Source organism: Canis lupus, chromosome 2 (genome assembly GCF_011100685.1).
Source record: "Canis lupus familiaris isolate Mischka breed German Shepherd chromosome 2, alternate assembly UU_Cfam_GSD_1.0, whole genome shotgun sequence".
NCBI classification, from domain to species: Eukaryota; Metazoa; Chordata; class Mammalia; order Carnivora; family Canidae; genus Canis; species Canis lupus.
The window spans coordinates 79,134,105-79,150,517 of NC_049223.1; the positions used below are offsets into that span (position 1 = coordinate 79,134,105).

At 55.7% G+C, this 16,413-nt stretch overlaps 1 protein-coding gene across 1 annotated transcript in view; it reads left to right on the plus strand.

The window, feature by feature from the left end:
* Nucleotides 1-14,625, plus strand: part of IFFO2 (intermediate filament family orphan 2) — a 48,553-nt gene extending 33,928 nt beyond the window's left edge. Inside the window, exons 3-9 of the mRNA XM_038531812.1 lie at nucleotides 708-803; nucleotides 2,016-2,156; nucleotides 3,414-3,553; nucleotides 7,479-7,599; nucleotides 7,711-7,803; nucleotides 8,639-8,769; nucleotides 9,999-14,625. Coding sequence (XP_038387740.1) covers nucleotides 708-803; nucleotides 2,016-2,156; nucleotides 3,414-3,553; nucleotides 7,479-7,599; nucleotides 7,711-7,803; nucleotides 8,639-8,769; nucleotides 9,999-10,104 — 828 coding nt within the window. The 3' untranslated portion in view covers nucleotides 10,105-14,625. The remainder of the gene's footprint in view (nucleotides 1-707; nucleotides 804-2,015; nucleotides 2,157-3,413; nucleotides 3,554-7,478; nucleotides 7,600-7,710; nucleotides 7,804-8,638; nucleotides 8,770-9,998) is intronic.
* Nucleotides 14,626-16,413: the final 1,788 nt, after the last annotated feature.

The window sequence follows — 16,413 nt, forward strand, 5'->3', positions numbered from 1 at the left end:
GCGACCCCACGAGAAGGCAAGGGAAAGTTCTTCCAAACATTTAAAAAAATTGCCTTCCAATATTTAAGACACTGATCTTCTAAGAGATAGAATAAAATAATGTCAATATGTAGAAGGAAAAGGATGAATGTCTGTCCCCCCCTTTGTTTTATAACAGAATTTTTTTTTTTTTATTTACAAACATGACACATTCATGGTCAAATACTTGGAAAATTGAGAAAAGTACAGAGAAGAAACTAAAACTCTCACTTCCATCTACCCCTGCATAGTCCACAAATTGCCGGGTGACCTATTGGTCTTTTCTGTGCAAAGACACACCTACTGTACATGAGTGTGTCTGGTTGGGTTGACACACGTAGCGTTGCCATTTTTGAGATGGGAGATGGTCATCTATTGGCGATTTTTTTCACATGGACCAACCTCATATTTTAACCTGCTGGAATCACTTGTTGTATTAACCTGCTCTTTGTTTCTTCACATCTTTTGGGCATTTTTCCATAGAATAAATATTCCTTTGAGCCACGTTTTAAGCTGAGTGGTGCCCTGCTTCGTACTGGGCTCAGCGGGAAGCCGGGCCGGGGTGAGGTCCTCGGCACCCTTTCCTCAGCACGCAGGGGTCTGGCCTGGTTGGACATCAGGTGTCCAGCCCCTCCTCCCCCTCAGGGTGCCTGGTCCCCTAAGCCCTCCCCCATCTCTGTCCTCCCTAGGCGGCGCAGGAGGCTGAAGCCATCCAGGAGGAGATGAACGAGAAGATCGAGCGGCTCAAGGCCGAGCTGGTGGTGTTTAAGGGGCTCATGAGTGACGTAAGTGCCACCGGCCGCCGCCCCAGGCGTCATGACACCCTTCACACCCATCATGCAAAATGCTTCTTTCACTCCGAGGCTCCAGAGCTCGGCTTCTAGTTAGAGTCCTGGCTGGCTGCGTTTGCCCGTAAGGATGACGGATGCATCGGAGACCAGCCCCCACCCCCACCCCCCACCCCCTTCCGCTTCCCTTGGTCTGAGTAGAGCTGCATTAATCTGCTGCTTAACCCATCCCGCCCTCCCCGGGGCTCCCCACGGTCTGTTTGTGTTCGCACCGACTCGTCCCAGCTCGCCACTCTCGAGGGCGGGTGCTGGCCGTGGGGCTCGCTGTCTGGGGGCGCTGGAGGGCCCGGTGGCAGCTGGAAGGAGGCCCCTAGGTCTGGGCTGTGTCCGCCCGAGAGGCTCCCCAGGCCAGCGGCCTGCAGCAGGGTTGCTTTGTAAAGTTGGGGACGGCCCGCGTATGCCTCCTTTCGAAGACTGGAACCCCTCTTTCTGAGTGACTGTGGGTACAGGGAGCTGTCGGCCACCGGAGCCTCCTTCCTGCTGGGGACCCGCGTTTCCTGCCACCTTCGGGCAGCGGGCAGCATGCGGGGGGGCCGCCAGAAAGGAGAAGGAGCCCACTGGCGGGTGACTCGGCCTGGTGTGGCTTCTGGTCCTGAGGGCCGTGGAGCCGGGTGTGGCTGGAAGCCTCCGGGGGCCCCAGGTGGAGTTCCACCTGACTTGCCCTCATTGGGGTCCTCGGGGACCCCCCTCGTCTTCGGTGATGCCCCTGCTGTCCGCCACGGGTGGAATCCTGGGGTGAGGGCACCCCGTGGCAGGCCCTCTGTGTGGGGGACACGTGGGGCACGCGGGGTGGGAGAGAAGGGAAGGAAGTCTTTCAACAGTGGGAGTTCTTTCTTTTTCCTTTGCTCTGACAAGATGAACACCGCACTGTCTGTCGTGAGGTTGCCTTCCAGCCCTTAGGGAGGCTGGCAAACAGGGTCTCACATGGTCCACTCAGCGCCAAGGCCTGTAGCTCCCGCCACCTCTCCAGCCCCCCAACCTGAGCAGCGCTGGCCCCGCCCGCCCCGCCCCCCAGAAGCTCCAGGCCCCCCTCGGACTCCGGGCTGTGCACCCCGCTGCCCAGCAGGAGCCTCGGAGCGACTCCCTGCCCCGCCCCCCAGGCTGGCTCCCGCCCTCGCTCACGTAACCCCCCTGCTGTCCTCCCTGCAGCCCATGACAGACCTGGACACAAAGATCCAAGAAAAGGCCATGAAGGTGGACATGGACATCTGTCGCCGGATCGATATCACGGCCAAGCTGTGCGATGTCGCACAGCAACGGAACTCGGAAGACGTGTCCAAGATCTTCCAGGTGAATAGGGTCACCCTGCTCACCAGCCGCCACTCCCCGCTGCCACCGCCCCCTCCCAGAGTGCCCGGCCTCCCCCTGCATGGCCAGGCGCTCCTCCCCTCACGTCCCGCCCACTCCCCTTCCCCCAGAGCTAGCCTTTGCCCCAACTCCGGCTTCCCCAGGACAACCTAGAATCAGGGACTCGCCGACTCTAGGCTCGTCAGGCTGCGTCTTCCAGGCTGAGTGCTTCATCCTGTGGCCGAGGAGGACACCCGCCTGGGGGTGGGGGGTAACATGATGGGCTGGGGGTGGGGGGGAAGACAGAGCTGGGACTGGAACTCAGGTGTCCTGACCTTCAGGGGCCGATCCACAGGCCCCGCCGGGTGCCATCGCCAAGGTTGGGAGTCGTGGCCCGGCGGTGGGAGCCCCGGAATTCTTCAGAGGAGCTGTTGGCCTCTGTTTTTCCGTCCCACTGAAGAGTGTCCCAGTACCCACCCCCGGCTCTCAGTGAGCAAGTGTGTGTCCCGGGAGAAGGCCATGGGGCAGTTGGCACCGGTGGGTTGTCCTCCAGGGAGGGCTGGGGGCTAGTCCAGCGGCCCGAAGGGCCCGTGTCATTCTCTAAAGGCTGCTTCTGGAATATCGGGTCGTGGTTTGGCTTTTGCTTGAGCCCAGGGCAGTCTAGTGTGTTGTCGCTTTGTGTGACCTTGGGCGTGGTGGGAGAGATCACGGGCTCTCCACCTCTGTGCGGTCTTGCTGCCCCTCTGCTGAGAAGCAGGGTCGACCATTCCAGGCCTTGTTTGGTTTGCTCGCGTTTTGTCTGCTTGGAGTGGAGGAAGCTTGGTGAACCTCGGGCTGCCTGCCCATCGCCTTTGCATGTGAGCGAGAGGGCTCTGAAGCATGGAGCCCTCTGGGCCTCGGTGAGGGCTTCTCCATCTCTCTGGCTGGCTTAAGACATCCCAGGCGACTCTGTGCCCCGGTTTGGCCCACTCCTCTCCCCAGATCATGGGGCTGCTGCTCTGGTGAAGGGCGGAGCTGAGCCGGCCCAACCACCGGGGGAGGGAAGGGTCCAGGCTGTCTATCCTCTGTCCTGCATGTGTCCCGCCTCACGCTTCCTGCTAACGCCGCCTGCTTCTTAGAGGAGCTCTGCATCTTTCCCGGCAGTGGCTGCCCCAGCCACGCTCCATCCATCCCGTGGGATGCCGTCTCCCTTCCCAGCCCACCCTCCCTCCCAGCAGGGCCTCCCACTCACTCACCTCCATCTCTTCCTTTCCGGGTCAGGTGGTCCCCAAAAAGAAAGAGCGTAAGGTGGCTTCGGACGATGACATCTCCGAGCAGGACGGGGAAGTGAACCGGTTCTCGGACGACGAGGTCGGCTCCATGAACATCACAGACGAGATGAAGCGCATGTTTAACCAGCTGTGAGTATCTCTGCTGTCCCGGACCCCCCGCTTCCTGGGGCTCCACTCCTTTTCCCCAGATTGCTGGGGCTTGGGTGGCAAACCGGTGGCCTGAGCTGAAAGTCGCCTGCACATGTGCTTTCTCTGGCCAGCGTGGTGTTCTGAAAGAATGTGCGTTTATTCTCAATGTTTATAATTTGGGGAGTTTTACATTTTCAGAAGAGGCTAAAGGGTAGTGGTGGTCCTGTCGGATCGAGCCTTACACTCCCCCCAGTTGTCCTTGGGGTGGGATCGCTGAGCTGGTCCACACACCAGGGCCCACCAAGCTGGCCGGGGGAGGGCCCCCGACATCCACTGAGCATCCTCCGTCTGCAGGGTGCTTTACAGATGTGATGGTCAACTGAGGACGTTGGAGCCTTACACCCCCCCTTTTTTTTTTTTTAAGATTTTATTTATTTATTCATTTCACACCTCTTTTGTACGTGAGGATGCTGAGACTCCCGGAAGGGAAGCCGCTTGGCCAGGACGGCTCCCCTGATACAAGCAGAACTGAGGTTCAGAGCCAGGCCTATGTGTCGCCTGTGTCCTGTCACTGAGATGCTGTGGGCTAGTGGCAGAGAGGGGGCTGTTTGTGGTCAGTGGGGGGCTGGAGCCGCCCCGTACCAGCTCATGCATGTCCGCCCACTCCAGGTTCAGTGATGGCACAGAAGTAGCTTAAAATTTGCCATAGTGGGAAGTGGGCAAGTACGTGCCCCTAGGGCTCCCCTCCCTGCCCTTCCCTTGCCAAGAGCCGGTTTATTACAACCTCACTGGAGGTAGTTGCCCGGGGCAGGGAGGCCCTGTAGCCTTGGCCTCTCTGGTGCCATAATCTCAACGTGGATCCATCTTTGACTCTAATCCACCTAGTGCCCTAAAGGTGGGTAGGGGAGGGGACAGGAGGGTGGAGCTGAGGGCCTGGAGACAAAAGAGTTGGGTTGGGACAGGGTCTCTGGGACCCATATTTGTTTCCTCCTGCCCCTCTGGCTTGTTCTTGCCTGTTCTCTCGCCGGAGCCCCTTGCAGTTGGGGCACCTGAGCCCTGAGAACTCAGCTTTCCCCGAGACTCTGAGTTTCTGACAACAGGGCTACGATTGAGCTCTTGGTTGGCTCTGAGGAGCCATCACAAAGCCCCACAGAACCCCTCCAGGGTGGGGATCGGGGGCTCGCCTTTCAGCAGGTGCCTCTGACATCGTACTGGGTTTAGTACAGGACACAGGTCTCCCCTGATGCTTCCTGCAGAGCTCTGAGGCTGGCTTAGCATTACAGAGACCAAAGACCACTCGGCCCAGCCCCTTCACATTCAGATGGGGAAACTGAGATTAAGAGGGATGTCTAGGAGTTGGAGCAGAGCCCCTGACTCGCGGCTGAGTGCTTTGTCCCCCACTAGCTGTCTTTTTGCTCAGAAGACAGTCCCCCTTTGCTCTCTCTGCAAACCATCCCTGCCCTGGTCCCTTTGCTGCTGAGCCAGGTGACTCTTAGGGCCACAGGAGTCAGACCCGGGCAGGGATGGGTTTGTGTGACTCTTCCTTGTGCTTGTCGTTCCCTGGAAACAACTGAGGTGGCCCTGTGTTTTGGGGGCTTGCTGTTGGAGCGTGACAAAGAGACTCCTGATTCCATCTTTTGATATCCCTAGTAAAAGTCGTACTCTCCTCTTTGGGCGACGAGAGGGGCTTTGGAAGAGAGCCCTTGGCTGGATCCAGAGTTTCTGAACGTGGTGCCGGGCATGCCTGAGCCCAAGGCGGGGTTGTCCACCCCACAGACCCAGGCTGGGCTCATTTGGGCGAATTAAAGGGCTTCTCTGAAGAAATTGTCCCGTTTTTAGAGAGTCACCAAGGGCTAGTTAGGCTACCTGGGAATGGGGCGAGCTGAAAGGAACAGTCCCAAGAGCCAGGTCTGGGGACTCCACCTGCAGCACTACTGTTGTATTGTGGGGCCCAGTACAAAAATGGGTGCCTGGTGTTGACAGGTTTGAACTAGGTTCAGTATCCAATCAGATCTATCAGATTTTAAAGTTACCTTGGTTTAAAAAAAAAAAAAAAAAAAAAATATATATATATATATATATATATATATACACATATATATATATATATATATATATAAAATATCTCCTCTGATTGCCCCTCCACCCTTGCAGCTCCAGCCAAGGCCATGCTGACCCCCCTGGGCAGGGCCCTGGCCCCCTCCCACCATCTTCTCCGCTGGCTCTGCACCGGCCGAGACCCAAGCCAGAGGCTGCCCCCGGCGAGTTCCACTGAAGTCTTTGAATCATGTGCCCCGTGTCAGGGCTGTTTTGTTGTGATCAAAATCTGTTGCTTGGGCTTCAGACCAAGGAGAAGGGGAGGAATTTGCTACTCTGCCTGCGCGCTGGCCAGCTCCTGAGCCCGCCCTCCCGATCTTCCGACTCCTTCCTCTTGCCCGTCTCCCTGTCCTTTCTGGCTCCCTGTTCCGCAGCTGGGGTTTTCCTTCAGATCCCAGACGCTAGAAAGGAAGTGAAGTCAGCGGTTGGGTATGTCTTGCGGCGACGGTGGACCCCAGGGGCTAATCTGGAGCCAGGCTGGGCCAGCAGCGCCTTGTTCTGCAGCGCTGGTCCCGCGCTGGCCCCGGGGCTCACGGAGCCGCCCAGAGGCTGTGCCAGGAAGCCGCTTTCAGTGGGGGACCTGGCTCCAGGTCAGCTCCAGGAAGCTTTTAACCAGAAATTCTTCTTGGGCCCTGACCCGTGGCCCCCAGCCTGACCCATCGTGGGAAGGTCGGGAGCACTGCCCTGGATGACCAGAGGGGAGTTGATGGAGAGCCCTGGGACCCACATTCTCCTCTATGGCTGATTCGATGGATCAAATGATTTAACCCCTCAGATGTCAGCCTTCCCATCTCCTCGAGTTCCCCTTCAGCTGGGGGAACCAGGGCAGCCCCAGAAACCCCTCAGTCCCAGGCAGGCTGTATAGGGCCTGTTTTGTTTATATAGTTTCAGAGACCAGGGAAGCCCTGACATCACTCAGGCTTTGAATTCAAGCCCGATTTCCAGCACGTATTGGTCTAGAAGTCCCCCTAATCCCTTCGACCTTCAGTTCCTTGCCTGTAAAATGGGAATAATCAATAACCTCATCTCATAAGGATGTTGGGATGAGGGAATGAAATGCAGTTTAGTATATGCTTAGCAGCCAGTCCCGCATGCCCAGCACATAATGGGTGTTTGGTGTGTTTTACTGGGGAGGAGAGTGCTGCAGGAGACACCTGGTTTTCTGCTCCAGGTTCTGTTACTGGCTAGCAGTGTGACTTTGGACAAGTGGGTCATTCTTTCTGAGCTGCAGCTTCCTCCCCTGTAAAATGGGAATGATATCAACCTTTCCGTGTTTGTGGAGATTATATAAATCGCCTCTTGCAAAGTAGGAGCTCCAGAAATGAGCTGTCACGTGAAAGCAGACAGCTACCAGGTTGGACTTGAGGGACACCTGGGTGGCTCAGTGGACGAGCATCTGCCCTCAGCCCAGGGTGTGATCCCAGGGTCCTGGGACCCAGTCCCACGTCGGGCTCCCTGCATGGAGCCTGCTTCTCCCTCTGCCTGTGTCTCTGCCTCTCTCTGTCTCTCATGAATAAATAAGTAAAATCTTTAAAAAAAGAAAAAGAAAAAGGTTGGACATGAGAATATCGTTAGTCTCCACTGATGAAAGCCTGGTGTCTTTACAAATATGTATTTTAAATGGTACAAGGAATAGGTCACTACTTTCTGCATTTTAAAAGAGTCGAACGCCCCCGGAGAAGGTGCGTGTCCCCTATGGCCAGCAGAACTGTTGGGGCCGGCCGCCTTGCAGGAGCGTGCCCGTCGGGGCGGTGCCCCTTTCTTTCCCTGATCCTGGCCTCTGGAGCCCGGCTCCCGGTCAGCCCTGCCCTCTGCTGTCATCCCACAGGCGGGAGACCTTTGATTTTGACGACGACTGTGACAGCCTGACGTGGGAAGAGAATGAAGACACACTGCTGCTCTGGGAGGACTTCACCAACTGCAACCCAACCATCGACCTGCAGGGCGAGGTGAGCTCCCCACCTGGCTGCCCAGAGGACAGCCAGCTCTCCCCTGTCCCCGCTCACTCCCGGCAGCCCACACCACCCGGCTCATTCGTCCCCTTTGCTCTGTGTCCCCAGCAAGAGGAAAATTTGGGCAACTTGATCCATGAAACAGAATCCTTCTTCAAGACGAGAGACAAGGAGTACCAGGAAACCATTGGCCAGATCGAGGTGAGGGCGCAGGCTCCCGTGAAGTGGGGTCTCAATGGCAGTTGAGGGGGCCGGGGGCTGGTGGGGGAGGGGGGCATCCACAAGGTCATGAGTTGGAGGCTTGCGGTTCACTGGCTGGCGTTGGGTGGGTCGTACCCCTCCTACAGCCTCGATTTTCTCAGGTTGAAAATACATATCATGGGGGTAGTGATCCCTGTCTGTCCCAGAGAGGTTTTTTTTTTTTCCTTCTAAGTTATTCAGTGGAGACGGTGATCCCAAATAATGAGAGAAGATGTGTGAGTGACATGGAGTGATGCTAGGCACTGAGCAAGCCTCCCTGGTACCCACATGCCCGCTGTACATGCCTAAAGGTAGCTAGGTGCCTCCAGCCCACACAGTGGACACCGTGCGCCCCGTTAGGCAGAGGAAGAGATGAGATTGAAGGAGACCCAAGTGGCTTTTCCAGGGGCCTCCAGTTGGGGAGCAGCCTTCAAGCCTTCAAGCTGGCCAGCTCCTTCCCTGGGGGATGTGGCATTGGTAGAGGAGAAGAGGCAGAAAGATGACGGAGACCTGACAACTTTCCTAAGCAAGGCCTAGCCAGTGGTGTGGGAATGCCAGGCGGGGCGGAATTGGCAGGCTGAGTGGAAGCTGCCCCTTTGGAGGCTCAGCAACCGTCTCCCTTTCACTGGAAGCAGTTCTGCAGGCCAGGGGGTCAGCATGTGGAGGAGGGCGGAGGGCGTGGTGTCCCTGGGTGGCTTTGGCACCGCCACCACGGAGGATGCGCGGAGGAAGTGGCCGAGGGTTCCCACGTGACGGTGACTTGGCCTCACCTTTATCCTGCATTGGGTCCTTTCAGCTGGAGCTGGCCACAGCCAAGAGCGACATGAACCGACACTTGCATGAGTACATGGAGATGTGCAGCATGAAACGTGGCCTGGACGTGCAGATGGAGACCTGCCGTCGGCTCATCAAAGGCTCTGCAGACAGGTACCCACCCCCGTCCTCCCGGGGCATTCAGTTGTTGTGTCCCTGGGGGGAGTTTGTGGGGCTGCAACCTGCAGCCTGGCCCATTTCACCTGCCCATCCGTCCATCCGTCCATCCGTCCGTCATGCACCCATCCATGCACCCAGTGGGTATCAGCCACCCACTGTGTGCTGGATCACCGACGTGTCTGATTTCACGTGACTCCCCCAGCGGCCCTGCCCCCACTGATTCAACAGCTACTTGTCATGTCGAAGGCCTGCTTTGTGCCAGGCTGTGGGGACAGTGATGAACGGAACCGCCACAGCCCTCTCGGGCTCATGCCCCACGTTCTGCCGAATTGCCGGGTGGAGGAGGGGCGTGGGGCACTCGTCTCCACCACTGCTGATGGGGCTCAGAGGTGTCCACGGGAAGCAGTTTCCTTCCTTTCCCGTCTTCCCACCAGGGGGTCTGTCTCCCGGAGACTGACATGCATCAGGCCCCTCGTATTTGCCAGAAAACGCCAAAACAGAGACAGAGCCCCCCTGCCTTCAAGGGACACACAGCCCTTCTGGGAGAGACAGATATGCCAACAATAAAATGAGAAGATACACGTAGGAAGCTGGGCACAAAGCACAAATATGTTCCTTTTATCCTGTCTGTGGTTCAGGCTATAGAAGAGGGAGACGCAGCTCAGTGGAAGCTGTGGGGGTGAGGGGGAGGGCTTAGCTCTGTCGTACCTTAACCTCAACTGTTTCCATAGAACCTACTGTCGTCCCCTCTGTGTTCAGACGGAGGAGCAGGTTAAACAGCTTGCCCGTGGCCACCCCCGGCTCTTCAGTGATGGGGCCAGAATCCCAACCCAGTACTGTTAGCCATTGTCCTGTGTGGCCTCCCTTTGAGCTCTGAGTTCATTGGGGTTTGCTGAGCACCTACTAAGTGCCCAGACCTGTGTTAGGTGGCTTAGAGAGTAAGAACCCAGCTGGATCTGTGGGTCCTGCTCCCAGGGAGCTCTCAGCACCTGGAGCAATGAGAGGCAGCACAGGGGATCCCCCAGAGGTCTCGAGGGCCGCATTCAGCTCGCGAGCCTAGCCGATTCCAGGGAAAGCAGAGCGAGGACAGGGTCTCCGGGCCCGGGATACCGCTCTGGGGTTAGATTTCAAACAAGCGGCGGCTCCGTCTTTCCTGCCCCTTGGATCCGTCAGGAGTCCCCGGGCTGCCCTCCCAATGACCCCCGTTTTCCCGTGCCTTCCAGGAACTCACCGTCCCCCAGCTCCGTGGCCAGCAGTGACTCAGGAAGTACAGACGAGATCCAGGATGAGTTTGAGCGGGAGGCGGACGTGGAGCCCATGGTCAGCTGATGATGGAGGCCCCCGTGCGGGCTGGTCTCGGTGATGGGGCCTCTGCTTCCTCTCCCCGTGGGGCCGGGAAGGCTCCTCGGAGTGGGGGTCCGGTCCTCACCACACAGACTCCCTCTGCCCTCCCTTGGCTGGAGGCCCCAGGGGACCGCTGCTTCCTCCCTTCCACCCCACCACCAACCAGTGCCCCTTCTCCATCCACCCACCCACCCACCACCCACCCAAGGAATGGTGCTGTCAATTTCTATCGTTCTCCACATTACAAATGTAGACTTCTGTCCGGACGATGCAGTGTTAACTGTGCCTTTTCCCTTAAGCTGAGCCACTTTGAGCTCCAAAGAATTCTTCCTAGCAGGTGTTTTTATACAAAACTCTAAGGTGAGGGCGGGGCCCCTGGCGTGGGATCATGTGGATGTCTACCCTCCCACCTGCTCCTCTGATTGGCCATGAGCTCTGCCCTCCCCGCCTCTGCCTGGCCAGTGCTGACCTTGGGGTGGTCCACTACCCCCCACCACCCGCACCCCAGGAAGGAGCTGTTTGCCTGTGCAACCTTTCCAGGCCTGGGCGGTGTGTGTGTGGGGTTACCCCGACCCCCACCCCCCACCCCAAGTGTTTTTTTACTTACTTACTGACTGAGAGAAAAGATGGAAGGAGGGAGGGCAGACAAAATTTTATTTTCTTTTTTGGATCGAGTGGCGAAGCGGAGGGACAAGGCACCGTGGGGGAAAGTGGAATCTCACTGTGTTTAAACTACTATGCAAAAAAAAAAAAACAAAAAAACAAAAAAACAAAAAAAACAACCCACAAAACAAACAAACAAAAAAAGCAGCTTGCCTTATATCATTGTGTAAGGTCGGCCCTCGGCCCAGACTCCTGGTGTTGCCCTGGAGCTGGGAGGGAGGCCGAGGCAGCCCCCCGAGGGTGAGCACCCGCTGGAAGGGGGCCGTTTGTCAAGGTCGATGGTGAGGCTGGGGGTGGGGGAAGCCTGCAAGGCCATGGCTCACCGGACTGCTTGCTTTCTGGGGACCTCTGTGCGGTGGGAGGGGTCTTTTAGTGCCCTGATGACTTGATGTTTCTTTCTCTCCCTTCCCAGCCAGTGATAAGGGGCTAGAGATCTGTAATTTCTCTGTGAGAAAGTCTGAAGGGGGCTAGGCCTGGCGTCCACCCCCTCCACAGCAGAGCTGGGTTTCCACTGCCTGCCGCCGTCTTCATGGGGTCGCCCACCGTTGGGCCACTGGCAGGCCCTGGAGAGGGAAGGGGAGCCGTGGGGGGCAGCGAGGGCCGGCGGATCAGAGGTGTGGCAGGAGCCGAGCTGGAGTGAGAGCCATCCTTTGTTCTCATGGACACATGCAAGCCTGTTTCCATTACTTCACTTGATTGACCGACCAGTGGGGAGTTCATCTGAGCCAGTATCTCCCCAAGACTTAGGTGGGCCTGTGTCACAAGGCACTGGGTTGAGGCCACCTGCCAAATCTCAGCTTGGAGCTAGCCGAGCGGGTTTTGCTTTTTTTTTTTTTTTTTTTTTAATGATTTTTTTCTGTACCCACTCCTGTGGGTGGGATTGCCCATTTTTGTTTCTTGACTGGCCCAGGAGCGCCCCCTGGAGGTCAAAGAAGGGACACGTGCCCGAGGACCAGAACTTCCCAGAACTTCCCACCTCCTGCTCTCCTGCGGAAGGCAGAGGATGGGGGGCTCTGGCTTTCCATCAGATTGCAGCCCCCTGTCTTTCTTCCTCAGGGTACCAGCGACCTGTAAGGGCCTTCTCTCTCTTCCGTTTCCCCACCTGTTTTGCAGTCTTAAGACCATTGTACATAATATTCATATTATATATATATAATACGATGTGTATATTATATATATATAGTATCCATATATATATATATATGGAGAGAGAGCGTGCGTGTGTTAGTGACTGTATGTGATTTTTATTTATCAGCACTTGGTGGCCTTTATTGTGAGTTTGTTTCCTTTTTATTTCTGGTGGTGGTGTTGAGGGAACCTGCTGGTTCCCTGTGGCAGTCTGGCAGCCAGACAGTCCCTGGGCAGGTACGTGGAGGGACGGTGGCTTCAGAGGAGAGCCAGCCCCTTCCCCTCCTCCTCACTGACCCTTCTTCTAAAGGTTACAGGGTTCAAACGTAGCTGACTATTCTTGTCATTAGCGTTATTGTTGTTTTCGTTTTAGTTTCATTTTAACCAAAGGTGATCAGAGCCAGTCGGGCTTGGACCTCAGCTGCTGGAAAGATTTTCCGTTTCTGGGAGGAACCCCTCGGGCTTCCTCTGTCCAGGGCTGGGGGGGAGGGTGTGATTGAAGGTGTGGTGTGGGAGGCAGAGCAGAGGCCGGCCCCGGGGTGGTTCTCAAGGTGGTGGGGAGGGTGACAGACCTATCTTTAGTGTTAAGACATAAGGCGACAGTGTAAGTATTGGGGGGGGGGGGGGTAATAACCCAGGTGACCGTGGCAGTCGGTGTCCGGTGGTATTATTTATGCTTCCCCCTTCGTGTACATAGGATGTTTGTCTCGGGGACTAGGGTGCTCTAGTTTGTCCAGGGAGTCTGGAAGTGGCAGGAGCCAGATGGACGCTGGCCATGCAGCCCCTTCCTGCTGCTTTCCTATAGCTGTGCTCCCCTGGGGAGCAGGGATTTGGGGCAGGTGGATGGGCGTGCAGCAGACCTGCCTCCTGGGCAGGGGCTAGTGGTGGGAGGCGGGGAGCCCAGGTCTGGGCCTGGCTGCCTTTCTCCCCACCAAGTTCTTTTTTTTGAGTTTGTTGCCAGTGGGCCCTGCTTGTGCCCTCGCCATGAGCCCACAGCTTGCCAAGAAAGCCCCCAACGCTCGCTGGGGCAGCACCAGGTCCAGTTGGGAAGAACTGGTCCGTCCTTTGTAAAGCTGTAAATACTCAAATTTCTATTTCTAAGCCCAGTGTCATATTGACATTGGTATTTTAAGGTCGTTCTCAGATGGGCTCTCCTGCGCTGCCCTCTCTCACTCTCCTATTTTGGGGGGTTTTATAAAAAGAGAGGATTGGGGAGAGGCAGGGAGAAGTAGCTTCCTTTCACCTCCCTGGTTGTGGATCACACACACGCGCACGCACGCACGCGCGCACGCACCTCTGAGACTCCAAACAGGGGAAAAAAAAAATCATTGGCAAGTGAACACCTCTTGTTTTCTTGTAGCAATATACCTTGAGGTCTCCGAAGGGCCAGCCCATCGCGGACTGAGCTCTGACCTACAGAGAAGCAAACCACTTTGGCTTGGAATGGGGGAGAGGGTGTGGGGTGGCAGGTACTGTATGGTGTAACTTAAGCTAAATGTAATCTATTTATAAAGCAAGAGATTCTCATCTATTTTTATGAAAGGAAAGGGTTTTTAAATCTAGGGTAGGCAGTTACGGTAGCCCCGCGTTCTCCTGTGAACAAGATGCATGTTGCTGCTGGACTGAATATAACCAGTGCCCCTCCCGTCCCCCTGGCCTCACTGCCAGGTCACCTGCACCCATGAGCGGCTTCGGCAGAGCCTAGGTCCCACCTCACCCCACTTTCTTGTTCCTCCACCACCACCCCCCCCAGCTCCTTGGTCCTTGAAAGTCTTTGATGGGGGGGGTAACTCGGGGGAGTGGGTGGGTGGTGAGGGATTCAGAATCAAGGTCGGGGAGGGGGGTGGAGGATGGGAGATGGGGCACCGGGTGGGGGATGAGCTCTGCTTCAGAGGGTGGGCTCTGGTCTGCCAAGATCCATTTCCGAGTTGGCTGTGTCTGGGGGAGGCTGAGAAGCAGCGGACTGTGGGTGGCCATGAGACTGTTGGTTCAGGGAGTATGCGGCTCCCTTGGGGCCTGGGCCCTACAGGGTCCCAGGCTGCGGGGTCCCAGGCTGTCAGGCAGCTGGAGCAGGAATGGGAGTGCTCCAGGAGACGCCCATCACCCAGCCCCAGCTGTGCTTGCTCCAGGCCGAGGTCCGGGCTGCAGCCCTTGGTGTGCTCCTCCAGGGCCTGGGGCAGGGACTGGGCACCTGGGGCTTCCTCAGACCCGGGTTGACCATCTCGGCACACCGAGCTCTGGTTCTAGAAGGGCATCCTCCTGGCACGGGGGAGTCTGGGGGCAGCTGGGTGGGTATGGGTCAAGGCAAATTCTCTCTGAAAGGGAGCTTCCCTTTGGGTGGAGGATTTCCAGGTTCGGGGTGGCCTGTGTGTTAGTCTTGGGCGAATCCCCCACCATTCCCACTGCCCGGCCCTCAAAGAAACGAAGCCAGGCACCATCCCCACCCCCAGCAAGACCCCTTCGTGGACATTTTAGCATCTACCTGATTTTTAGCCCCATCCAGGGAGACTTTGTATCCCGCAGTCCCATCCCACCCCACTGTTGCTGTTTGTCTGCCCATTGGGTCTAGTGTCAAGGGGAAAGGGGGAGGGTTTATACTCATTGAAAGACTACTGATCCTACCGGAAACCAACCTGTTTACTGTACTGTTGTAAATATCATGCCCTTTATATCCTGTATATTGGCTTCTTTTAAATAAAGTGAAATGTCTTAGAATTGGTGGTGCTGCTTTCTTCTTTTCTTCTTTTTTTTCCTTTTTAATTGAGGATAAAATTGTGAAGGGCGGGGAGGGGCAAGGGGACTGAGGCATAGACACGGAAACAAAATAATCAGCCAGTTTGTGATACAATAGGGACATTTCAGGGCAGCCCCGGGTGGCTCATGGTTTAGCGCCGCCTTCAGCCCAGGGTGTGATCTTGGAGACCGGGGATCGAATACATAAATAAACTCTTTAAAGAAAATAGGGACATTTCACAACCCCTGTTATATTGGCCCCTCACAACGAAATCTTTGGAAGTCCATAAAGCAGGATTTATTATTGTACACGCTTTACAGGAGGGGAAGAGTGGGCCGGAGATCCCAGGCCAAGGAACCGGCATTGCCTGATTTGCAGTTGAGGTCTGCTGATCATAAAGGCCCTCCCCTCCCCACCCCAGTTTGTTTAACTTCCTTTCTCAATGCCCAGGAGGGGCTGCCTCGGGGACTCCGGATTTGACACTGTTCTTGTTTTCTTCTTGTTAATGGTGAGCTGCCCTGCTCTCCCCACTGGGGTTGTTTTGAAGGATTCAGAGAGACAGGCACCAATTCTAGTCTGTCTTCACCATCTTTAAGACTTGTGGTTAACGGAACTTCCTTTTCTCCCCACTCTTTAGATTTCCCGAAGTGTCTTTAAAGGGTGTGACCTGGAGAAAGAGGAGTAGCATGAAATAATGGGAGCGTTACCCCTCTTCTGTAGACATGGATAAACTGAGACCCAGGGAAGGGAGCTATTTTACCAATGTCCTAGGGAGGAACCACAATCAGCATCAGCACTCTGACTCCCCACCAGGTTCTCCTTTAGCATTGGAGGAAATAGAAACATTTATTATTTTTTTTTCCGGAAGAGTGTTTGAAACTCTTCAGCAGCAATTTAAATGGAATGAATCCAGAGGAGCCTGCCATCAGGAAGACTTCAGAATCTGATTTTTTTTAAAAGGAACTTCATCTTTTTTTTTTTATAAAAAGATTTTATTTATTCATGAGAGACAGAGAGAGAGAGAGAGAGAGAGAGGGGCAGGGACACAGGCAGAGGGAGAAACAGGCTCCATGCAGGAAGCCTGACACGGGACTTGATCCCGGGACTCCAAGATCACACCCTGGGCTGAAGGCGGCGCTAAACCACTGAGCCACCTGGGCTGCCCTGATTTTTTTTTTTTTTTAAGATTTATTTATTTGACAGAGAGTGAACACCACGGGTGGGCAAGGGCCCAGAGGGACAGAGTCTCAAGCAGACTCTGTGCAGAGCGGGGAGCCTGATGTGAGGCTCCATCTCACCACCCTGAGGTCAGGACGTGAGCTGAAACTAAGAGTTGGTCGCTTAACCAACTGAGCCATCTGGGTGCCCCCAGAATCTGAATTTTAAATAAACCTTTCATGGAAACAACTTTTCCAAAAGAAAACCAAAATTTTCATTGAGGGGTTGGCCGGGGTGGGGAGGGATGGGGGTGGAATGGGGCGCAGGGACAACCGGTTCCAGTGTCGCAGGATTTCTTTTCCTCCGGTGCTCCCCGGTTCTTGGTCAGAATGAAGAGATAGGCCGGACAGAGTGGTGGGCAGCAAAGCAAGGCTAACCTGAGCAACAGTCAAGTTGATTGAATGATGGCGCACAAAGCTCCCAAAGAGGGAGGGGCCCTGAGACGGTTGCAGATTTGGAATTTAGATCTGGAGGTTTTATGGGCTTATTGGCCAGCTGTTTTAATCTAATCAACCCTCGCTGAGCCTGTCATCTAATCAGTGTTTTGTCAT